Source organism: Schistocerca gregaria, chromosome 1, assembly GCF_023897955.1.
Source record: "Schistocerca gregaria isolate iqSchGreg1 chromosome 1, iqSchGreg1.2, whole genome shotgun sequence".
Taxonomy (NCBI): domain Eukaryota; kingdom Metazoa; phylum Arthropoda; class Insecta; order Orthoptera; family Acrididae; genus Schistocerca; species Schistocerca gregaria.
This window is the reverse complement of record NC_064920.1, coordinates 217,651,996-217,678,909: the sequence shown is the minus strand read 5'-3', so window position 1 is coordinate 217,678,909 and position 26,914 is coordinate 217,651,996. Positions and strand designations below refer to the sequence as shown.

Below are 26,914 nucleotides of genomic sequence, written 5' to 3'. Positions count from 1 at the left end.
TAATTTGAACTGGAATACCAGATCCATCATGGTAGTGAATAAATAATCACCATCTTTGCTGTTGTCATTAGTAACATTACTTCCACAATTAGTTACCTAGTGGAATGTGCCTTCTTAATTGACTATGTATTACACCCCTTCAAAATCTCGAACATGAGCATGGCAGTAATTAGTCATGATCAGGTTTGGGAAATGGTCAGAAAGTTTTTTATTGAGATTTTACGAAGAGAGGTGTGCATAAATATCAACTGTTCTTGGCCAACTGTCTTTCAAATTAGGGAAATCTTTCCAAATATTAAACATATGGTGGGGGTTGTGGGCTTTGTGTATGACAACATGCTCACCTCAATTAAATGTCTGTGGTTTGGTTATTGACTTCCATTTTGATCTGAATGATGCTACAGTATCTGAAGGTTTTAAATATGTGTGTAAGTACCCAACTGATTCCTAAATTCGTAGGGAGGGTATGGTATCTAACTGTACAGTCTAGTGTTTACCAACTAAGAAAAAGTTATTTCTAAATTGAAAGTTGTTCTGTATTCTAAACACTGTTCATTTTTGTGGCATTGCATTAATTATTTGTTTTACTAAATTCATTTTTGTATTCCTTTTTATGCTTGTGACAGAGTGATAATGAATTTTCTCATCCTGTTCATTATCTCAAATGATACTATTAGTTTATGGATTATTATTATCATATTAATTTGAACTGGAATACCAGATCCATCATGGTAGTGAATAAATAATCACCATCTTTGCTGTTGTCATTAGTAACATTACTTCCACAATTAGTTACCTAGTGGAATGTGCCTTCTTAATTGACTATGTATTACACCCCTTCAAAATCTCGAACATGAGCATGGCAGTAATTAGTCATGATCAGGTTTGGGAAATGGTCAGAAAGTTTTTTATTGAGATTTTACGAAGAGAGGTGTGCATAAATATCAACTGTTCTTGGCCAACTGTCTTTCAAATTAGGGAAATCTTTCCAAATATTAAACATATGGTGGGGGTTGTGGGCTTTGTGTATGACAACATGCTCACCTCAATTAAATGTCTGTGGTTTGGTTATTGACTTCCATTTTGATCTGAATGATGCTACAGTATCTGAAGGTTTTAAATATGTGTGTAAGTACCCAACTGATTCCTAAATTCGTAGGGAGGGTATGGTATCTAACTGTACAGTCTAGTGTTTACCAACTAAGAAAAAGTTATTTCTAAATTGAAAGTTGTTCTGTATTCTAAACACTGTTCATTTTTGTGGCATTGCATTAATTATTTGTTTTACTAAATTCATTTTTGTATTCCTTTTTATGCTTGTGACAGAGTGATAATGAATTTTCTCATCCTGTTCATTATCTCAAATGATACTATTAGTTTATGGATTATTTTGGAAACTGTCACTTTATTCTTGTACAGCACCAAATCATTAATAGATTTTCACACTGTTTTCATTAGGTTGAGTTATTGAAGTGTGAGAGATGAATCTTGAGAGCAGTAACATTGATAACGAAGCAGAATTTGGACTGTACAAAACAGAAAGTGATGGATCTGATCAGTTTGGAGATATTACAGAAGAACTTAACTTTTGGCACTCATGTAGAATATGTGGTGATGTTAAAGATGACATGGTATCTATATATGATCAGACAGGAATTGAACTTCAACTTGAAGAAAAAATTAATAATTACCTTCCTATTACGGTACTGTCCAAGAGCAATTTATTGGTATATGAACATTCTTTTAGTGGATAACACTGTGTTATACCTATATGCTGTCTGTGTATGTATGGATGGATATGTGTGTGTGTGTGCGCGAGTATATACCTATCCTTTTTTCCCCCTAAGGTAAGTCTTTCCGCTCCCGGGATTGGAATGACTCCTTACCCTCTCCCTTAAAGCCCACATCCTTTCATCTTTCCTTTTCCTTCCCTCTTTCCTGACGAAGCAGCCGCCGGTTGCAAAAGCTCGAAATTCTGTGTGTGTGTTTGTGTGTTTTATTCATTGTGCCTATCTACCGGCGCTTTCCTGCTTGGTAAGTCTTGGAATCTTTGTTTTTAATATATAAAAAGTAGTTTTATGTACTTAGGAGGTTCCCAAATAGATGACATGTTAAATGTCGTAAGAGGATACTGAACTTACCTTTTTTTCAAATGACTTATATTTTACTCGCATTTTGCTCTCAACCAGCTTAAATTAATATTTGGAAACACATTAATGAAGAGTTAAGAAGCAAATGTGGCTGTTCAGTGGTGGCCTTCTATTCTCAGTCTGAATGTCAGATATTATGGCTTTACTATAATTTTTGTGGTGACATATAGAAGTTTTAATTTCTGAGATTGCTGTCAAAATTTACAATACCACTGCTGCTAGTATTATTTCCACTGTTGAAGATATATAATAGCAATCTAGTATGGTTAAGCAAGAGCCACAGTTAATAACAAGAAACTGAGATTTCTGAATGTACAAGGTGATCAACATTTCAGTATCTTTAAAAGAAGTAATTTAATTGTTATATTTGCTATTACTTAATGGTAGTATAAAATTTAAATAAAAACATTATTGCTGCAGTAGGTCTCTGCATAACTACAACTTACTACTGAATTACTTACTTATTTACTTACTTCCCCTTATGTATAGGCGTGTAGCCTTACTGCTGAAAGTAACATTGATTTACTTCTTGTGTGCCACATATAGGTCTTCTTGTTTACAGTTTCTTTACTTAAATCAGGCAAAGAACTGAATAATTCTAGAAGTTGAGACCTAAAGAACAGTCAGATTTTACACCAGGAAAGTCATGTGCTACTCAGGTACTTAATTTAACCCAGCAGATCAAGAAAGAGTATGAAAGAGAGAAGATGCAAAAGTTGCCTTTATCAGTATTGTGTATGTAACTATGTATCATAAGAAACTGACAAAGAAGCTGTACACAGCAACTTAAGAGAGCCAAATGATGCAATTTGCTCAGTGTTTGCTACAGAAAAGATGATTTTTTATCACTATAAATGACAAAAAGTGTTGATGGAAAATGTGGAAAAATGGTCTTCCTCATGGAAATGTGCTGGCTCTGATATTTTATGACATATATACCAATGATCAGCCACGCAACACTGGAACCCAGTCTTTCATTAATGCCTTTGACACAGCTGTCAGTACTTGGGGAGTGACATTTGAAGAAGCAGAAGCCAAGATAACATTTGCTTTTGAAAAACTTACTGTCTACTATGATGATAACACTTGGAAGCTAATCCAAGTACTACTTAAGTGTGCAGGCTCCATTTACACAATAAGAAGACAAAAATAAAGCTGAACATCACTGTGTTAGTCCTGTAAAGGAACATCTTCCCCTACTTATCTTCAACAGAAGTTACCGATACCAAAAATACTTTCTACTTTTTAAACAGGTTAATGTTATCTCAGCTGTTTAACTAAAACAATTTAATATGATTTTGTATATGATGTATGTAAGAATAAATTGCTTTTTGCTTTGTTACAATCAATATGTGCTAATTCTGTATGTACAGTTAAAATTACGTTTCTTTTAGAAACATTTGAAATTACAAACTATTAGGCATACTTAAAGTTTCTATTATTAATTGCACAATCTGGCACTCATCATTAAATTTATTTTTGGATTTATTTATAAAATAATGACATAATCTGGTTGATATTCATTTGTCAAAAAAAATTGTAAACTCTTTGGAATATTGTTAGTACCGCAAAATGAAGTGGTTGTCAGCATGACTTTGATGTGATCGGACATGTTTTTAATTTTGGCAATAACAATGTAATCTTCAATTTAAAAGTGGAGATTTTAAACACAGTGTGATATAGAAAAATGTGATATAATAAAAAATACAGAAACAGAAATTACAGAGCCGGCTTACTTCAACATTATCATGTCATTTGGAACCTACAGAGTCAAAGATTTCAGCCTCAGGAATCAATCCCTAGACATGAAGAACTGGAGCCAACTATGAGAAAAGAAGACAAGTAAAAGAAAAGTTATTTGTAAATCTTACTCCTCTTGAAGCTTATTAAAGGAATTACTTATGAAGTGAGTGACTATCAACAGGTAATGTGAGGGAGTGTAAGATTACAACCCCTAATACCCAGGGTTAAAATTGGATTGTGCCTTTACTTACAAACAACTCTGTGCAGGTACAATATGGAAAGCATACACTAGAAACAATCTCATCTTCAAACTGATAAACACCATGTGGGAGGTGCAGCCAAGCATCCTTTACATATCCTTTTTACACCAATCCAACAGTTGGTCAAACAGCCAAATTTGAAAAACATTATGGTTAGGAAACTTTGTGATTCATGCCAACTCTCTGATGGTATTCTCCTGCTCAGAACGTATGTTCTAAGTATGTGATATTAAAAATTTCCATAAACAAAAGAGTTAGGTGAATATATTTTTTTATATGATTCCAAATAAATTACAGTAAAAAGTGTGTTCTTTTGTTAATATAATTCACTCAGTTTTGATGTTTACTCTTGAACTAAACCTGTCACTGCTTAAGGAAAAAATACTCATTTCAGAGTGGTGTAACATGACACATTTTAGTCATCTTAAATATCCTTTCTGGCATTTGAAACAGTTTTGGGTTTCCGTATTTTCTGAATGAGATAAGTTTATGTAATTAAAGAATCTCATAATGTGGAAAATATTTCTCAGTTTATCAGGGCAATCACAATAGAAGGGTTCCAAAGTATTAGGGATGCAGCGAAACTGTTTGTGTGGCTGTTTTGTGACTGGCGCTTCCCCCCACCCCCAAATAAGGGCACATATGCATCACTTGGATGCTTAGTCTTTGTTTGGTAGCCATTCAAAACAGAGCTCCTGCTGAATGCTACTGCCAAGTGTGAAGTGTGCAAAATTATTCAATTTTTAAATGCTAAAAATGTTCAACTGATTGAAATTCATCGCTAATTGAATGAAGTGTATGGACTGTTGTGCATGGATGTCAAAACCATCCACAAATATAACATAGCATTTACAGGTGCCTGTTTTGAAATTCACAGTGAAGAAATGACTGGTAGGTCATAAATTTCCTATGCAACAGTCATGAAGGTTGAGAAAATTATGTCTAAAGATCAGAGGATCTCTACAGAATTTTAATGGAAAAGTTGCTGTATCAGAAGGTGTGTACAAGATAGGTATTGTGTATGCTGATAGAAGATTGCAAATGACAATGACTTGACTCTTACCATGAATATTTTCCTCACTATGCAGGTGAAAAGGACTCAGCTGTCAGGGGAGACAAAACCTGAACATTCTGCTTTACACCTGAGACAAAACAAGAGTCACATAAGTGACGGCATCCCTCTTTGTCCAAGCCATGAAAACTCAAACACAATCTGCCAGTAAAGTCATGGCAACTGTGTTTTAGGACCAGATGGTACTGTTAGTTGACTTTCTGCCTGCTGGGACAACAAACAGTGACAAGTATGATGAAACATTGAAAACATCAGAAGGGCAATTCGTAACTGGAGAAGAGGAATGCTGAGCCAATTCGTAAGCATTATCCATGATAAAGCTTACTCACTTTTCAAACCATCTATCTCCTGCAAAACATTGGCTGGAATGACATCACCCACCCACCATATAGTCCTGACTTGGCACCGAGCAACTACCAAGCCTTAGCTGAAGGAACATCTGTTTGGATTGCAGTTCTCCTTCAACAATGAGGTGACAGATGAGTTTCAATGTTTCATGAAGTACATGGCAGTGAGCTGGTATGACATGGGCATTGTAAACTGCCACAGGATTTACAAAAGTGGCAATTATGCATAGAACAATAAAGCATTCTTTAACACATAAATGACACAACTATTATAGGACAGTAATAGAAAATAAATTATTGTTTGTACATTTAAAAATTTAGGGGACCCTACTTTTGCTATTGTCCTCATACAGCTCGTGGAGGTTTTTATTTATTTTTTTATTTTTTTTAAATGCCCACCAAGTGGCATTGTGAGCATATGATGCTCAATGTAAAAATTAGGAAACTGTTTTTACTAGATTAAGAAGCTGGGCACTGCAAGCCATATGTAGTAATATTGGAGTTCAATTATGTGATATTAAGTCTGTAATGTAAGATTGTTTTGTTTTACTGTTTATTGCAATGGAATAACCATTTCACATTTTGTTGTTAAATGGCTTTTCTTTTCTATAATATGACTTCATAGCATGAATAAAAAAGATCTGTGTTATGAAATGTATACTCATGAATATTAAACCCCGTTCTCTTCACAGTGAAAGTATCTTCATACATATTCTGTGCCCAATGTGATCGTTTCCAAAGCATGCCAGTAATGTGCTCAATTTTACCTTAATCATGGCAGGGAAACTAACTTGAGTGCATCATTATGTTGGTTTCAAGGTAAACTGTTAACATGGTATTTGTGAGAAGTGATCATGTTACCTAAAAAGCACAATCTGGGAATGTATATTTACCATGGTAGAAATCATGTGGAGCAGAGGAATCGTAGGTACTGGGCTCCAGTAGAGTTTGTAATATGATAATAGCTTCTTATTTCCCAGAGGTCTCTACAAAGAAAATTTGGCACTCTCTTACAATTAATACAGTTTAAAAAATGCTCTCTGAATCAATCATCAGTTGAAATTAAATAAAAAATTATTTTTGAGATCTCGACCACTAAAGTTACAGCTTGAACTAAGTAACTACAATTACCAAAGCAGTTTTAAAATGAATAAAGAAAAAAGGTAACACACTTCAGTTACAGCTTTAGAAACTTGGTTACTATCAAGAATAATAGGTGGATGGGATTGAAAAGCAGTAACAACTCATACTCAGCTCCTCTGTCCCAAGAGCACCCAATCAACATGCCAAATAAGCTTTGCTCTCTGCAGGTAGTGTGCTTGCCTTATACGTTATGAATACCACTACTGTCAGTGGACCAATTGACTACATAGAGAAAAAGTTGCACATATGCCATACACTTGAATACATAAGAAATTGACTTCAAAACATGAATGGATTGCCAAGAATAATGGATAGTCAAATTGTACTTGGCAGTAAACTGGATTTGATAATTTGGAGCCACCAATATCATCAGTGTATGTAACCTCAATGCCTACCTATCCTCATTCTTTACATTAACAGACTTTTGGAATTACCAGAATTCAAACTGTTTTCACCGTAAGAAAAGCCATTTAAAAGAATGTCCAACAGGAATCCTTCTAATCGTATCAAAGTGCAGCTAGGGGCAGCATTAATTGTACTGCATATGAAATTTAGAAAGAAATTCAGAAACAGAGTGATACACATTGGTTCAGATAACAGATAAAGCCTCACCAGATTCAGCACAATTTCTGCTGCACAGATGAGATGTGCCTCAGCAAGCTGTAGCCACATTTAAACCTTGCCTGGCAGAAAGCTTCAATGCTACCAGACAACACTGCTCTCAATAACACTGTTCCTCACAGGGCACTGTACATCAATAAACGGCTGGAACAACCCCTCCATCAGCAAATGCAGCACCTCGGCTTTTGTCCACACCAGGCGGTGTACCAAACAAGAGCTCCAGTGCAAGAGCTGGTGAACAAGACCTCTCTCTCCCTCCCACTGCTGTGCAACATTAAATCCTCACTTTTCCTCCCTACACACCACATTTTGGGCTGTGACAAAGACATTGCTGCTGTGGTGCATCAGTATAGCCTTCGATCACTCCCATGAAGAATGAGTAGGGGCTGGCTCAATACTAACCCTCGCAGCTGTAATCTGACACCTGGGAGAGGATATCAGTATTGGCTCCTTCTAGGCCTGAGCTTCTTCTGTCTTTAATCTGGCTCAGCACCTCTGCAACTTCATAGGATCCCATGAAACATATCAATAGGTTACAGAAGCTTTTTAGGCAGCCTCACATTGGGCAGCATGAAAATTTTTGTAACAAACTAAATCCCTGACTTTCCCTGAGCCAGGGCACCTCCCTGGTTATAGAGCAGAGCCTCTCTCTGGTGCATAAGCCAAATATTTCTGAGTGTGCTAAACCAGTTGTTTTTAATGATTTTGGCATCAGTTTTCTCTGGTATTCTACAAATTTGCAAATAAACAAACAAACACTGTCTGGATCACAACTTTTTACTTACTGACAACCAGTTTCAGTCAATGCTAACAAACTGCACTTAGCAGTGTCAGACGTGAAGATGATCTGCAGTGCCATGAAACCAGTTTTCAGTAAATAAAAAGTTGTAATCTGGACAGTATTTGTTGATTTATTATAACAAAACGGTCATGGTTCCTAATACATGACATCAGTTATGAAAATTTGCTAATGGTGAATTAAGCAGATACATGAACATAAACTTGGCTAGCGTGGTCTTATGGGTCTCATGGACTGCCAGATTCAGGGCAAAATTGAGCCACCCAGGGATCTGTCCCAAGTAGTTTGCAGTTTGCCATGGAACATGATCAGGGCTGATTGTAAATTTTGGTTCACATGGGTTATCACATTGCCAAAACAAAATTGTGAAACTTTCTAGATGTAAAAGTAGGGACATTATGAGCCACCAGCATCTCTGATGGATCAAAACAGGAAAATAGACCTTTTAGTGTTAAACAATAATACTAGTGGTTGTTTCCTGCTAGAGAATCATATGGTTTTGAGGTGAAGAACTCATCAAGCCATGTTAAAAGTGCATTTTCATCTGTAAGTGAAGTTCTTAAAGGTTGTTTGATAGAGAACATAAAAAGGTGAAAACCTGAGGGACCAAGATCAAGTGAATAAAGTGGGTGTAGAATGACTTCCCAACTCATCTTCTATATTGCATTTATTAATAGTAAAGCTGTACTTGGCAGTACACTGACTGGATTTGGTAATTCAGAGCCACAAATATCATGAGTTTATGTAACCTCAATGCTTACTTGTCCTCGTACTTTACATTAAAAGATTTTTGAACTAGCCAGAATACAAACAGGTTTCACCACAAGAAAGTTTGTTTAAAACAGAGTTCATCAGGAATCCTTCTAATACTTCCAAAGCATGGTAGGGACAGTACAATAAATTGGTCTCCAACAGAATAATACACATTGGATCATATTAACATGTAAAACCCCACAAGATTCAACACAAACCTGATGTGCGTATGAGGTGGTTGTAAATCACTGATGAATGTGCCTCAGCAACCTGCAGTCACATTTCTAAGTTCCCTGGTAAAAGTCTTCAATGGAACCAACACAAAATGCAGAGCCAAGAATATATGCAAGAGTTGCACCTCTCGTGGGCGTAAGGGGTGAACACATGCCCTCGCTTGCTGTTGTGGACATGTTATTCCGAGCAGCCACTGGAGGTGTTATGGTGGTCCACTAAGGAATAACCAGAGAGCCCTATTAGCAATGAACATTTTGTAAAATGTAAAGTAATTGACTTACTCTCTTGTACACAGGCCAGAGAGAAGGAGGAGCCTGGTGCTCATTGTAAAGTACATCATATTAATCTTTGTTTTTAGATATATTTTTCCCACGTGGAGTGTTTCCCTCTATTATATTCATATTAATGGTTAGTTTGCAGAGAGAAATTAACTCTTTTTCCATCTAATTCATGAAATCTTTTGGGAAGAGTATCCGAGCACAGTGAAAAGTATTAGCTGGGACCCAAAGCAGGAAGAGCTCTATAGGGTAAATTTATAGGTGACTGTTGTATCCAGAAGACATTAGCCAACAAATAGAATCTACCAAAGTTGTGCGCTATTTCAGGAGGACATATGTAACTACTAGGTTTGATGTCTCCCTGTGAGCATTAGGCACATGACAGTCTTACATGTGTACTGATTTAATGGGAAACTGAGCTAGCGACAACTTGATGGCAGCCTCCACTCTGCTTAGTCAACAGCACTTAGGTGTCCAATCACTGCCTTGCTGCAGTTTCTTGTGTTAGGTTCACTGAAGTGCCATTTGATGTAACAGAGGTAGAAAACTTTTAGATGTGTCAAGGGCAGAAAAACGAGAGAGAAATGTGATGGTAGGGGAATGGCCTTTCCAAAGAAAGAAAAAATCAAAGCTTTATTACTGAAGTACTAGAATCAAAATGTTTTAAAAATTAAATAAGTATGAACATGAAATACTTTTATGACCTGCTAAACCATGTGAAGCCATATTTGACGAAACAGGTTACTGTTAGCTGCGAGAAGAGGTTGTTAACTATTCTAAGATGGGAATTGCTTCTGTGTGTGCTGTAATTAGTCTAATCTTGTATTAAATGGTCCCTGTGTGAATGACAGGTGAGAGGCTGTACTATATTCCAAAATTCCTTGGTTAACAATGGTTCTTGAAACTTTGTAAGTAGGTTTTTGTTTCATAATGAAGCAATGCCACTTCAGGTTTTTCATCACTTCTGTGATGCCCTTCTGAGAGTTAAACATACCTGTGACCATCTGAACTGTCCTTAAGTGTGAAGGTGAATGAGTGAATAAACAAATTTGAAACAAGTTGCCAATCCTTGCATCACTTTGAAAGAGTAGAAAGATATGACTGGACATTTGTGCATCCCGTTCACTTAGAATTTTATTACAGATACCTGAATCATCTGTAAAAAGGTTGATGTTACTGCTAATATTGTTTGTCAGATCATTAACTCGTAACATAAACAGCAAGGGTCCTAACACAGTTTCCTGGAGCTTACCCATAGTTGGTTCCTACAATTATAGTGCATTTTCTCAGTGAAAAATATGGCAAAATGCTGTACATTTACAAGATTTTTATTTGTGCCAAACTATGTTTTGTTTGAGTAAACCTAAAATATCAAATTTAGGAACAAAGAATAAGGATTTTTATGGCCTCACCAGAAAAAGAAGACCAACAAGGCACCAGTGGTGACAACAAACAGGCGAAAAAGAAGGTAAGTGGTCAATTACATACACCTGAACTTGACAAAAGTACAAAATTCATGCTGTTCCATCAGAATGTTCAGTCTTTTTTGAATGTTGTTGTCGTTGTGGTCTTCAGTCCAGAGACTGGTTTGATGCAGCTCTCCATGCTACTGTATCCTGTGCAAGATTCTTCATCTCCCAGTACCTACTGCAACCTACATCCTTATGAATCTGCTTAGTGTATTCATCTCTTGGTCTCCCTCTCAGATTTTTACCCTCCAGACTGCCCTCCAATACTAAACTGGTGATCCCTTGATGCCTCAGAATATGTCCTAACAACCGATCCCTTCTTCTAGTCAAGTTGTGCCACAAATTTCTCTCCTCCCCAATCCTATTCAACACTTCCTCATTAGTTATGTGATCTACCCATCTAATCTTCAGCATTCTTCTGTAGCCCCACATTTTGAAAGATTCTACTCTCTTCTTGTCCAAAATATTTATTGTCCATGTTTCACTTCCATACATGTCTACACTCCATACAAATACTTTCAGAAACGACTTCCTGACACTTAAATCTATACTCGATGTTAACAAATTTCTCTTCTTCAGAAATGCTTTCCTTGCCATTGCCAGTCTACATTTTATATCCTCTCTACTTCGACCATCATCAGTTATTTTGCTTCCCAAATAGCAAAACTCCTTTACTACTTTAAGTGTCTCATTTCCTAATCCAATTCCCTCAGCATCACCTGACTTAATTCGACTACATTCCATTATCCTCATTTTGCTTTTGTTGATGTTCATCTTATATCCTCCTTTCAAGACACTATCCATTCCATTCAACTGCTCTTCCAACTCCTTTGCTGTCTCTGACAGAATTACAATGTCATCGGCGAACCTCAAAGGTTTATTTCTTCTCCATGGATTTTAATACCTACTCTGAATTTTTCTTTTGTTTCCTTCACTGCTTGCTCAATATACAGATTGAATAACATCGGGGAGAGGCTGCAACCCTGTCTCACTCCCTCCCCAACCACTGCTTCCCTTTCATGTCCCTTGACTCTTATAACTGCAATCTGGTTTCTGTACAAATTGTAAACAGCTTTTCGCTCCCTGTATTTTACCTCTGCCGCCTTCAGAATTTGAAAGAGTGTATTCCAGTCAACATTGTCAAAAGCTTTCTCTAAGTCTACAAATGCTAGAAATGTAGATTTGCCTTTCCTTAATCTAGCTTCTAAGATAAGTCGTAGGGTCAGTATTGCCTCATGTGTTCCGATATTTCTACGGAATCCAAACTGATCTTCCCTGAGGTCGGCTGCTACTAGTTTTTCCATTCGTCTGTAAAGAATTCGTGTTAGTATTTTGAAGCCGTGACTTATTAAACTGATAGTTCGGTAATTTTCACATCTGTCAACACCTGCTTTCTTTGGGATTGGAATTATTATATTCTTCAACAAGTCTGAGGGTACCATATTTACTCGAATCTAAGCCGCACCTGATAAATGAGACTCGAAATCGAGGAAAAAAAAAATTCCCGAATCTAAGCCACACCTGAAATTTGAGACTCGAAATTCAAGGGAAGAGAAAAGTTTTAGGCTGCTCCTCCAAATCGAAACAAAGTTGGTCCATTGTAATATGAGACACAATTTAGGTTGAATGAATGACAATACAGCTACAGTAGTTTGGTTCGAGTCGTAAGCTTAGCAGTTAAGCTATACCAGGTAGCCGTTGCTATGCGTCAGGTGCTCTGTCCGTATTTATATGGGTACCCTTCCTTTTTCACGTGCTTCGTCTGGTTTGAATTGATTGCTTATTTTTCCTTAATCTGATAAGTGCCGTTCTCTTTGTTATAGGCATTTACGTCACTCAAAGCTGAAAATGCATTACTGTACTGTGTCATGCATTGTTTGTTGCATTTTGATAATGAGTGTTTACAGCCTGTCGCCACTCGCGGCATGGCTTGCTTTTGTGTGCGCTACCGCCACTTACAATTAAAAAGAGAGAGAGAGAGAGAGAGAGAGAGAGAGAGGGGGGGGGGGGGGGGGGGGAGAATCATCTCACTGGCGAAACAATGGCAAGAGACTGCTATTTGTTGTTACTTACACTGCTGCTTCCTTTGATAATGATCAACAAGAATCAAATAGTAGACTGCGTATGGTAGAAGATGTTGTGAACGAGAGTTTAGCGAAAAATTTTCTCCGTTTGAAAATCTTTGCAGACGCCTCTTCAGTACATTACATTCTGCACAGTAATTAGAGTCATATAAGATTTTAATATCTAGTCAATTGCCATGCTTTATTTCTGACTGTATCACTATTAGGCAATAGGAATAATATGAATAGAAACATATCATGATATGTATATTCTTCCATGTTTGCTGTTGTCTCACTCTAGTTTCGTTATTTATTAGGCAGACAGGATTTAAATGAGATAGCAGCAACACGAAAGAATACATGGCAGAATGTTTATATTCGTATTATTCTTATAGTGAAGAGAATACTGCATGTGATTCACAATTCATAAAAGTTCCTATTAGCAACCATCTCATCTCACAGGTAGGAAAAAATTCAGAATGCAGAGTTGGCCATAGTGACAAACATCCCAAACAGTCTTGCCAGTTGGATTTTCGCTGTACATTGTAATGCTGCTACATTCGCAGATGAACAATATGGATTTGTATTTACTTAGTTGGATAATGTATGAAAATGGAGTGGTTGAAACTCCGATTACTTTTCACTCATTACTAGGCCGTGTGCGGTTATATGAATTACCAAACCCGGAAAAATGTACAGCTTAGATTTGAGTAAATATGGTATTTCGCCTGTCTCATACATCTTGCTCACCAGATGGTAGAGTTTTGTCAGGACTGGCTCTCCCAAGGTTGTCAGTAGTTCTAATGGAATGTTGTCTACCCCCGGGGCTTTGTTTTGACTCAGGTCTTTCAGTGCTCTGTCAAACTCTTCACGCAGTATCGTGTCTCCCATTTCATCTTCATCTACATCCTCTTCCATTTCCAAAATATTGTCCTCAAGTACATCGCCCTTGTATAGGCCCTCTATAATTCTGAATAAAATCCATAAATTCAAAATACTCTTGTCAGATGATCTCAAGGGAACATTGGTTGAGTACTGATATGTTAGCAATCACAAAAATTACCAGGATTAACATTATCTGCATCATTCTGCAGGACATCCTCCACCCATAGTGGGACATGCATTTTTGTTAGAAGTAACACTGAACATCACTGCTTAAAATCCTTTGAGATACTGGGAAAAGACAAAGACTTTGATATTTCAGCTACAGAAATAACATCACTAAAAACAATAATAATTTGCTTGTACCGGAGCCCAGATGGGAACTCCCATATTTTCCTACAGAAAATAGACAGCGCACTCAATAAACTTAAAGATAACAAGAAAAAAAAATGATGTGGTGACTTCAAGATAAATTTCCAGAAAAACTCAAATGAAAAACAAAATCTCATAAGCATTCTTTAGACATATAATTTACAGGCCACTATAATCTCTCCCCCCAGGATCACCAAAACTACATGTACCACTGATAATTAAAAAAAAAAAAAAAAAATTGGTCTTGATCGTAAATTTCTTTTAATCAGAATGACTGGTTTTAGTCCATAAGGATGATCTTCAAACTCTGTAATAACACATGTGAAGATAGAGGGATCCTCACAGTAACGTATATACACAGAAATAAGATTACAAACTACATATACCCAGAACAGCAGGTGACTTCCATGGAGCAGGCTGCACCAAACCACAACACTGAACTGCCTATCAGTTCATCATAGATCGGCACAGCCTGCTCCATGGAAGTCCACCTGCCATTCTGGCTATATGTAGTTTGTAATCTTATTTCAGTGTATACAGGGTGGTCCATTGATAGTGACCAGACCAAATATCTCACGAAATAAGCATCAAACGAAAAAAACTACAAAGAACGAAACTTGTCTAGCTTGAAGGGGGAAACCACATGGCGCTATGGTTGGCCCGCTAGATGGTGCTGTTGTAGGTCAAACGGATATCAACAACATTTTTTAAAATAGGAACCCCCGTTTTTTATTACGTATTCATGTTGTACGTAAAGAAATATGAATGTTTTATCTGGACCACTTTTTTCACTTTGTGATAGATGGCGCTGTAATAGTCACGAACGTATAAGTATGTGGTATCACATAACATTCCACCAGTGTGGATGCTATTTGCTTTGTGATACATTACCTGTGTTAAAATGGACCATTTAACAACTGCAGAAAAGGTTGATATCATGTCGATGTATCGCTATTGTGATCAAAATGCCCAAACGGCATGCGCTATGTATGCTGTTCGGTATACTGTACAACATCATCCAACTGTCTGGACCGTTCACCAGATACTTATGTTATTTAAGGAAACAGGAAGTGTTCAGCCACATGTGGAATGTCAACCATGACGTGCAACAAATGATGATGCCCAAGTAGGTGTTTTAGTTGCTGTCGTGGCTAATCTGCACATCAGTGGCATACAAACTCCACGAGAATTGTGAATCTCAAAATCGTTGGTGTCAAGAATGGTACATCAACATTGATTGCACCTGTACCATATTTCTATGCACCAGGAATTTCATGGCGATGACTTTGAATGTCATGTACAGTTCTGCTACTGGGCACAAGTGAAATTACGGGACGATGACAGATTTTTTCCACGCATTCTATTTAGAGACGAAGCGTCATTCACCAACAGCAGTAACATAAACCAGCATAATATGCACTATTGGGCAATGGAAAATCCATGATGGCTGCTACAAGTGAAACATCAACGACCTTTGTGGGTTAATGTATGGTGCGGCATTATGAGAGTACGGATAATTGGCTCCCATTTTATTGATGGCAATCTAAATGGTGCTTTCCTATGTAAATTTCTACCAATGTTACTACAAGATGTTTCACTGCATGGTAGAATAATGGCGATGTACTTCCAAGATGATGGATGTCTGGTACATAGCTCATGTGCGGTTGAAGAGGTACTGAATAGCATATTTCATGACAGGTGGATTGGTCGTCAAAGCACCATACCATGGCCCACACGTTCACTGGATCTGATATCCCCGTATTTCTTTCTGCGGGGAAAGTTGAAGGATATTTGCTATCGTGATCCACCAACAATGCCTGTCAACATGCGTCAGCGCATTGTCAATGCATGTGTGAACATTACGGAAGGCAAACTACTTGCTGTTGAGAGGAATGTCATTACACATATTGCCAAATGCATTGAGGTTGACGGACATCAATTTCAGCTTTTATTGCATTAATGTGGTATTTACAGGTAATCACACTGTAACAGCATGTGTTCTCAGAAACGATAAGTTCACAAAGGTACATGATTCACATTGAAACAACCGAAATAAAATGTTCAAACGTACCTATGTTCTGTATTTTAATTTAAAAAAACCAACCTGTTACGAACTGTTCATCTAAAATTGTGAGCCATGTGCTTGTGACTATTACAGCACCATGTACCACAAAGCGAAAAAAGTGGTCTAACTAAAACATTCATATTTCTTTATTTACTACAAAAATATGTAATAAAAATGGGGGTTCCTATTTTAAAAAATGCAGTTGATATCTGTTTGACCTTCGCCAGTGCCATCTACCGGGCCAACCATAGTGCCATCTGGGTTTCCCCTTCAAGTTAGACAAGTTTTGTTTTTTGTAATTTTTTTGTTTGATGCTTATTTCGTGAGATATTTGGCCTGGTCACTATCAACGGACCACCCTGTATATGTTACCGTAAGGATCCCTCTATCTGTACATTACTTATTTCAGAGTCTGAAGATGATCCTTAAGGATTGAAACCAGTCACTTCGATTAAAAGAAATTTGCGATCAAGACTGTTTTTTTAATTGTTGTTGTTGTTGTGGTCTTCAGTTCAGAGACTGATTTGATGCAACTCTCCATGCTACTCTATCCTGTGCAAGCTTCTTCATCTCCCAGTACCTACTGCAACCTACATCCTTCTGAATCTCTTTAGTGTATTCATCTCTTGGTCTCCTCTATGATTTTTACCCTCCACACTGCCCTCCAATACTAAATTGGTGATCCCTTGATGCCTCAGAATATACGCTACCAACCGATCCCTTCTTCTTGTCAAGTTGTGCCACATATTTCTCTTCTCTCCAGTTCTGTTCAATACCTCCACATTATTTATGTGATCTATCCATCTAGTCTTCAGCATTCTTCTGATGCACCACATTTTGAAAGCTTCTATTCTCTTCTTGTCTAAACTATTTATCATCCACGTTTCACTTCAATACATGTCTACACTCCATACAAAAACTTTCAGAAATGACTTCCTAACATATAAATCTGTACTGGATGTTAACAAATTTCTCTTCTTCAGAAATGCTTTCCTTGCCATTGCGTCACATTTTACATCCTATCTACTTTGTCCATCATCAGTTATTTTGCTTCGCAAAGATCAAACTCATTTACTACTTTAAGTGTCTCATTTCCTAATATAATTCCTGCAGCATCACTAAATTTAATTCAACTACATTCCATTATCCTCATTTTGCTTTTGTTGATGTTCATCTTATATCCTCCTTTCAAGACACTATCCATTCCATTCAGGTGCTCTTCCAGGTCCTTTGGTCTGTTTGACAGAATTACAATGTCATCGGCGAACCTTAAAATTTTTATTTCTTCTCCATGGATTTTAATACCTATTCCGAATTTTTCTTTTGTTTCCAGCTTGCTCAATATACAGACTGAAGAACATTGGGGACAGGCTACAACCCTGTCTCACTCCCTTCCCAACCACTGCTTCCCTTTCATGCCCCTCAACTCTTATAAGTGCCATCTGCTGGAATCAGTCAACATTGTCAAAAGCTTTCTCTAAGTCTACAAATGCTAGAAATGTAGGTTTGCTTTTTCTCAACCTATTTTCTAAGATAAGTCGTAGGGTTGCCACATGTGCCTCATGTGTTCCAAAATTTCTACAGAATCCGAACTGATCTTCTCCAAGGTCGGCTTCTACCACTTTTTCCATTCACCTGTAAAGAATTCGTTTTAGTATTTTGCAGCCATGGCTTATTAAACTGATAGTTCAGTAATTTTCACATCTGTCAACACATATTTTCTTTGGGATTGGAATTATTATATTCTCCTCGAAATCTGAGGGTATTTCGCCTGTCCCATACATCTTGCTCACTAGATGGTAGAGTTTTGTTAGGCCTGGCTCTCCCAAGGCTGTCAGTAGTTCTAATGAAATGATGTCTACTCCCTGTGCCTTGTTTCAACTTAGATCTTTCAGTGCTCTGTCAAACTCTTCACACAGTATCATATCTCCCATTTCATCTTCATCTACATCCTCTTCCACTACCACAATATTGTCCTCAAGAACATCGCTCCTGTATCGACCCTCTATATACTCCTTCCACCTTTCTGCTTTCCCTTCTTTGCTTAGAACTGGGTTTCCATCTGAGCTGTTGATATTCATGCAAGTTGTTCTCTTTTCTGCAAAGGTCTCTTTAATTTTCCTGTAGGCAGTATCTATCTTACCCCTATTGATATGTGTCTCTACATCCTTTCATTTGTCCGCTAGCCATCCCTGCTTAGCCATTTTGCACTTCCTGTCCATCTTATTTTTGAGACATTTGTATTCCTTTTTGCCTGCTTCATTTACTGAATTTTTAAATTTTCTCCTTTCATCAGTTAAATTCAATATTTATTCTGTTCCCCAAAGATTTCTATTAGCCCTCGTCTTTTTACCTACTTGATCATCTGCTACCTTCACTATTTCATCTCACAAAGCTACCCATTCTTCTTTCACTGTATTTATTTCCCCCATTCTTATCAATCGTTCCCTAATGCTCTCCCTTAAGCTCTCTACAACCTCTGGTTCTTTCAGTTTATCCAGGTCTCATCTCCTTAAATTCTCACTTTTTTGCAGTTTCTTCAGTTTTAATTTACAGTTCATTACCAATAGTTGTGGTCAGAGTCCACATCTGCCCCTGGAAATGTCTTACAATTTAAAACCTGGCTCCTGAATCTTTGTCTTACCATTATATAATGACTTAAATTTTCGTCTCCCTTCACTATCTGAATAATTTCTTTTATCTCATCATACATTTCATCAATCTCTTCGTCATCTGCAGAGGTAGTTGACATGTAAACTTGTACTACTGTCTTAGGCATGGGCTTTGTATCTATCTTGGCCACAATAATGCGTTCACTATGCTGTTTGTAGTCACTTATCCACATTCCTATTTTCCTATTCATTATTAAACGTACTCCTACATTACCCCTATTCGATTTTGCATTTATAACCCTGTATTCAGCTGACCAGAAGTCTTCTTCCTCCTACCACCAAACTTCACTTATTCCCACTATAGCTAACTTTAACCTATCCATTTCCATTTTTAAATTTTCTAACCTACCTGCCTGATTAAGGGATCTGACATTCCACGCTCCAGTCTGTAGAACAACAGTTTTCTTTATCATAACAACATCCTCCTGTGTAGTCCCCACGCGGAGATCCAATGGGGGACTATTTTACCTCCGGAATATTTTACCCAAGAGGACGTCATCATCATTTAACCATACAGTAAAGCTGCATGCCCTCGGGAAAAATTTTGGCTGTAGTTTCCCCTTGCTTTTAGCCGTTTGATGTACCGGCACAGAAAGGTCGTTTTAGTTAGTGTTACAAGGCCAGATCAGTCAATCATCCAGACTGTTACCCCTGCAACTACTGAAAAGGCTGCTGCCCCTCTTCAGGAAACACACGTTTTTATGGCCTCTCAACAGATATCTCTCCATTGTAGTTGCACCTACGGTACGGCTATCTGTATCGTTGAGGCTCACAAGCCTCCCCACCAACGGCAAGGTCCATGGTTCTACACTTAATAGATAAAATGTAGTTGCTTGAAAACATTATGATTTGTGATGTATCATCTCCAGGAACCATAGTACCCAAATATCAAACATCATCATCAGAATCTTCAGCTGATTCACTCCCTTCAGAAAAAGTAGTACCAATCTCTCCATTATCATTACACGATATTTCACTTAATACCTGTTTTTCATCCAAAACTGCTAATATTTCAGGACTACTCTAACACTTTCTACTCACAAGGTAATTCTGTGACATATTGAGGTAAGACACAGCTGAGTCAAGAAACCATAACAGTGATTACGAAAGCATCTAGGAAATGTATTTTCATCAGTTATTGTTCTATTATCATAGTATCACATTCAAGTATAGATAAATAGATTGGTGTCACAGTGATCCCAGTGGCACTCAGTGCAAAAATCATGAATAAATTTTAATGTGTCGTAAATATAAAGCTAAACAAAACATCAATTGATACAAATGAATAAGGAGCAGAAAGTCATATATTTTGAAAATAATGGTTTTAAAAACAAGGAAAGTATAAATTTCAGATGTGTTTATGTGGTTATGTTGACTCAAGCAATACTAGGAAGGGTGAGGGTTTAAGTACCTTATGGCATTTCTTTTAAGAGTGTTGCAGATGCGAAAATTGTATTAATTTTTCACCTAAAATTAAGGCCATTTAGTTAGTGAATTCTGGAAACTGAGGGCAGCATCACTTGTGCACAATTTAGCTTGGCCAAAAACACCATGAGAATGATGTAATTCTGAAAAGAATTTGAAACCACAACATTCAGTTCATTTCCTAACTTGGTCCATGTCAGCTGAAGACAACTTGTGGTTATTAGGCTGGAGGAGGTGTGGAATATATCAGAATTATTTCACGAAAGCTGAACATTGAACAGAACTTAGTGCTGTACGTGATAAGTAGAGCAAAATTGCTTACATCTTGAACAGAATCTTGGGGGATGCTCTCCTTTAGCACAACATGATCAGGTACGATCTAGGAAACACACTATCATTCATGGAACTGTTTGAAGTTGTGTTAGGTCATCAGTGCTATGTTTATTGAGACCCCACAGTGGAAATGATTGAGGAGGTTTCAAGAACTGAAGGTAATTGGCAGTTCACCATACACACTAAATATAGGTGTGTTTGGGTATTTGGTGGTTGTGTGTGTGAATGTGTGTATTGTTGCTATAAATAGAGCTAGATCTCCAAAGTTAGTGAGAATGCTGTTTTTCTTTATGTGTTTCTGTGCTCTGTGGAGTGATCTCTTGTAGGTGAGTGGTTGTCTTTCTGTCATTTTACTTGTTGCTCCATCCAAGAATTTCCATTATAGTTAAAACATTTTTAGTCCTACATATAAGTTAAAATTCCCCAAGTTTCTGTCTTCTTCCATGCAGGTAAAGTCTTGCAAGAATGTATGAAAGTTTTTCAAATATCTTGTATTGTACAATATTTTGAAATATGGTATGTTAAACCTACACACACATACTACATCTGTTTCATATGTGAATTATCTTACAGCTAGTTAGTTAACATGTTCCATGGATCATTTTGCACATTAGGTCATAAATAAATGGAACAACTCATTTTACATTCACATGGCAGTTAATTTGTACATGTGGTTACATTTTGAACATTTCTGTGTGAAAGAAAAAAGATATACAGATGTGAATTATTAATATCTACCTGCTACCTTTCACACATTACAGTAATAGAAATTCTTCTATGGAATGGAGGGAGTTGTCAAGGAGAAACTTTCTCAGTTTGTTACCAAATTTTACTTTTCTGTCTGTCAGAAATTATATGTCACTGCATAAATGATCAAAAATTTTTGTTGCAGCATTTTGCACCCCTTTGTGTGCTAAAAACAACCTTAATATGGGGTAATGAGTCTAATTTTTCTTTCTGTTATTGTAATTATATACATCATTGTTCCTTTTGAACTGCACAAATATTTGAAAACATCAATACAATGTATGTTGTTCTATGGATGAATAAATCAACCAGTCACTCAATCAATTTACAACACTCTTCATGAGGAAATAAATATATTGTGATACAGTAGTCAGAATACCCAATTCCTTAAACAGATGTCTACAAGATGATCACTGGTGAGCACCACATATTCCCCAGACATTATTCCAAATGAAATTATTGGATCGAAATATGGAAACTACACTGATCTCCAAAATTAAAGCAACATACCACTGTTTTTCCTTCCTGTTTCTAATTCGATCATACAAACGGTCAACCAGATGTCCATATGATTGTATTCAGCATGGAAGATGGGATTCCAATGAACAGTGAATCGTGCCAATGATGATGTCAGGTCACCTATGAAATGAGATAGTGCTGCCAGGTATCCCCACTACCACAATTATTGTGTACACAGTCACAAACAGTGTAGTATGCCATAGAGAAAATGCCTACAGATTCTCTGCAGTGGAGGGCCATAGAAATAAAGGAAGCAGGACAGTTGCAAACTGATTTGGCCCAACAGCTTAATGTGAATCATTGTGTTGTTTTTTGGGTGTGACAATGGTTTATAGAGATTGAAACTGTATCCCAAAGACCAGGGCAGGGGCAACCATATGTGACTTCATAATAGAGGACCATTATTAGGCTGTAAGGGCACGATGTTACCACCTTAGAGCTGCATGGCAACTGACACGTGAGCTCACAGCATTCACTGGACATGTCGTATTGAGGGAAATGGCATGCAGAAAGGTTTGGCATAGTGCCCTTTATTATCAGAGACATGCTGTATATCTACCTCTGATGTGTCTTCACATAAAGGAACGTCTAGAGTGGAGTCATCAACATGCCACCTGGATTGTCCAATGGTGGGTCAATGTTGTTTTCACAGATGAGTCCTGATTTAGTCTGGAGAGTGGTTCTCAATGGATTCCCATCTGGAGGGAGCTTGGAAAATAATTTTGGGACCAAAAAATTGTGGAAAGTGACTGAGATTGTGGAGGATACCTAATGGTGTGTGCAGGGATTATGTGTAACACTCGAACTCTTCTTCATGAAATTGTACAGGTGAATCGGCAATGTTTAACTGCTATCAGGTATGGTGATGAGATCTAGGGATCCCATCTGTGGTTGTTGTAAGGTGTTTTGGGTCCAGACATTGTATTCAAAAATGGTTCAAATGGCTCTGAGCACTTTGGGACTTAACGTCTGAGGTCATCAATCACCTAGAACTTAGAACTACTTAAACCTAACTAACCTAAGGACATCACACACATCCATGCCCGAGGCAGGATTCGAACCTGCAACCGTAGCGGTCACACGGTTCCGGACTGAAGCGCCTAGAACTGCTTGGCCACCACAGTTGGCAGACATTGTATTGATGGTTGATAATACATGATCTCATAGAACAAGGGTGGTTGATGTTTTCTTGGAAATAGAAGATATTGCACGCATCCCATGGTTTGCTTGCTTTCCTGATTTGAATCGCATAGAGCATGTCTGGGATGCAGTAGGGAGATGGGTTGCATCATGTCAGCATTCATCAACCACTCTGCAAGACTGTGAGCAGCTCTACAGGAAGAATGGGCATTACTGCCTCAATATGAGAATGATGACATCATTCACATCGTGCCCATCATTGTCAAGCCTGTTGCCAGAGGTGGTCACATCCCATACTGAGCACATTAGCCATTTGTCATAGAATGTGTGCAAATCTGTTAAGTTGGAAAAAACTAAAAACATTTTTGTCTACCATTCTGAATGTTGCAGTCATTTGCATTCTGTATTCTTTACATTGTTCATACTTTACTATCATCTGTTTACACTGTTTTGTGGCAAAATAAGTGCAGCCTTGCAAATTTCCTTTTGTTGCTTTAATTTTGGATGCCATTGTATGTCAGGATACTGAGTTGTCTCTCCCCAAAATTTGCAATGATTCAAAGTGCAAATGTGGCTGAACTAAGTTGGTTAAGGAGTTCCAAAAAGTGCTTTTACCAATTTAAATTCTGGTCAATATGGATACCTTAGAATTGTGAAGTTTCCGCCCTATTCATTGTTTCCTCACCTTGCGTTCCACTTATCATTGGTGCAGTACCTCTAGATGTGCAGAACTGAATATGTTGTGTCTTTTTAAAATTTAGGATGGGACCATTTACAGAAAACTAGCCAATGATACTCTTACGAACTTTGTTTACTATTTCATCTGTTTCTGTATGTATGGTTGGACTGATCACAATACAACTATCACCTCCAAAAAGAACTAATTGTTCTTATTGTATATTAGACAGACGTTCATTTACATATATTAGAAACGACAGTGGATAACACCTTCTCAAAAGTTTTGGAAAATGATAGCAGTGGAACAGGTCAGTGGTTATTGACACCTTTTTTATCACTTTTCTTAAAGAGGGGTTTAATAATGTCATATTTCAGTCTCCCTGGAGAAATGCCTTGGTTTACTGATTCATTAAATATTTTGGGTAAGACTGGGCTTATTACATGGGAACACATATTTAGCACTCTAGTGGTAGCACTATCAAAACCAGCTGAGATTTTGTTTTTGAAAGAATTTATAATTTCCTTAATTTCAGAAGGAGAAGTTGGTGAGACATTCATATGACTGAATTTTGTGAAAGCTAATTTTCCATCATACTGTTGTGATTTTTCTCTTGAGCTGTTTCTCCCTATGCTTTCTGCTATATTTAATAAATGATTATTAAATATGTTTGTTACCTGTGACTCACCAGTTATAGCTCTTCCATTCAGTTCAGTAGTGCTGTTACTTTGTTCTGTAGCTGGTTGTCATGTCTTTCATTTCACTACATTCCATGCAGCATTAAGTCTGTTGCCAGAAGTACTGATTCCTACAATGCATATGACAAAATATACATAGGTGATTGTGAGGGGGAGGGTGTCCCCCTCCTGAAATCTGGGTACAGGATTTTTCTCATTACAGAATTTTATTGAATTTCTAACAACGATTGTTTATGACACTACTAAATAGCAGCTTAACATTGACTGGCAAGACAGAAGGTACTGTGAGTTTAACAACTAACTGTATTGAGATTTCTTGGTTTTCACACCATTCACAAGAAATTATGCTAATCCCTTGATGCTGTTCTGAGTTAACATGGGTGCGAACCTGTACAGAGTGGTGCTGAAATAATGTAAGAAATCTGTTGTCTGCCTCTTCCTTGTCCAGCTGCTTTTGAGCTGCAGAAAGGGACCAATCCAATTATCAATATTCTTACCATTAAGGCATCAAAGTAGTCTATCTTAAAAATAATAATTCCATAACTATGAGTTGACTTCTTGTCAATTTTAGTTCCTGAGGCACATCCATTTTCTATTTCTTGGTATCAATTAGATAAAAAAAGTGTTTTCAGAAATTTGCCTCACCTTAGAAAAATTTATGCAGACACCCAAGAGAATATATCATGAAAATAACTTATTGTAACATAATTTTACTGTAACTAGGAATAATGTAAAGCATCTTCTGATAAACTTTTTGTGATGAAATTGATTAAATGCAAAACTGTTTAAAATGGACTTGTTCTATTCTATTTTCTTCATTCATTTATCATCATACTGAGGTCTAACTTTGATCACATCAGGATAGGCTAAATTTAAGAGGAAAAATAAATGAATTTGTGCCACACCTTCTTTGTTATTCAGTATTACTGTGGTCTTATCATCACACGATAACAGAAACGATTAGAATTTCATATATTTGCTTTAGTATCATAAGCCTAACCTACCAAACCATTGTGTTATTAGTGCCATCTGAGTTTTATGTGACATATAAGCAGTGTTTCCTGATTGTCCGTAATCCTTTTATTTCTCTCTGAAAGCTGGAATGACTACATTCCTTTTTTTCCCTCTTAGGGCATATATTTCATGCATACATAATTGAAATTAGTTTATTATTTATTTTAAATGCTCATTTATTCTTCTCCCAGGTGGCTGCAGAAGATGATTTTCCAGTGTTTGTCTGCTCAGATTGTGTTGATAAACTGAACACTACTCATGAGCTTGTTGTTATGTGCATTGAATCTAACAACAAGTTCAATGAGTACTTAAAATCAAAAGAGGAAAAAACAAAGGTAATAACCATGTCACTTTATAGTATTTAGACATTATATGTAGTTTTTTTCTTAGAACTAATATGTAACAGATTTGAAAACTACTTTGCAAAACTGAGAAAAATGCACCTTAAATAAAGGGCCTCATCTGTTCTTTGTATAAACTCATCCTTACTGTAAACAAACATACAAATTCAATTTGAACAGGTCTTGAAGGTGTTATATTACTGACTGACCAGTGTGTTATTCTCAGCCCATAGATATCAATGGATGCAGATATGGAGGGCATGTGGTTAGCTCATTGCTATTCCAGCCACTGTCCGTTTTTGTGACTGGAACCACAACTTTTGAATTAAATTGTTTCTAAATTGGCCTCACAAGGGCTGAGTATACCCCACTTGCCAACAGTGCTTGACTGATCTAGACAATCATCCACCCAAGTGCTAGCCAAGCCTGATAGTGCTTAATTTAGGTGATGTGATGGGAATTAGTGTGATCACTGTACAAGGCCATAGGCAAAAAATATATGAGACAGCTTAAAAAGTACTGCTTTGAGAAAAGGTGCAGCTTTAAAAGCATATCTTCTATTTCTATTTAATTAACTTCAATATATATTAACAGAAAACATCCCCTGTGTGCTTTATTCCCTACAGTTTTAATAAGAACCTCTGTTCCAAAGTTCCATATAATTTTTATTATCATTTACCAATGGGGAACTTCTCGAAGACTTGGTTACAACTAAATGATGCCTCACTAAAATACAAATAAGTCTGCAAAGTCTTTGAGAATATCATTTTGAAGTCTGGTGTCAGACAATAAACTTTGTGTAGCTGAATATTATGGATAACTATGATCACCGTCAACAGTGGCACATGCCCTCACTTTATGAGACACTGTGGGGAGGTTTGGGACTGAATCCAGATCACTGACACAAAGACTGGTGATCCGGAACTTTACACCACCACATCACATCCCCTTTCTTGCCAAATACTGACAGCAAAAATTTCATCCTCCACAAGAATTTGATTCTGCTTACCCCCAATTTGAGTGCCATTGCTCAGGAATGTGTCAGACAACATGCCTGTGGAGGTGGGTATGTAATAAACTGAGGTCTGATTAAGAGAT

General features: G+C 37.2%; 1 protein-coding gene across 1 annotated transcript in view; it reads left to right on the top strand.

The window, feature by feature from the left end:
• LOC126339334 (uncharacterized) overlaps window positions 1–26,914 on the top strand; it is an 81,127-nt gene that overhangs the window by 19,861 nt on the left and 34,352 nt on the right. The window contains exons 2-3 of the mRNA XM_050001626.1: window positions 1,459–1,703; window positions 25,667–25,810. Of these exons, the coding sequence (XP_049857583.1) occupies window positions 1,482–1,703; window positions 25,667–25,810 (366 nt within the window). The 5' untranslated portion in view covers window positions 1,459–1,481. The remainder of the gene's footprint in view (window positions 1–1,458; window positions 1,704–25,666; window positions 25,811–26,914) is intronic.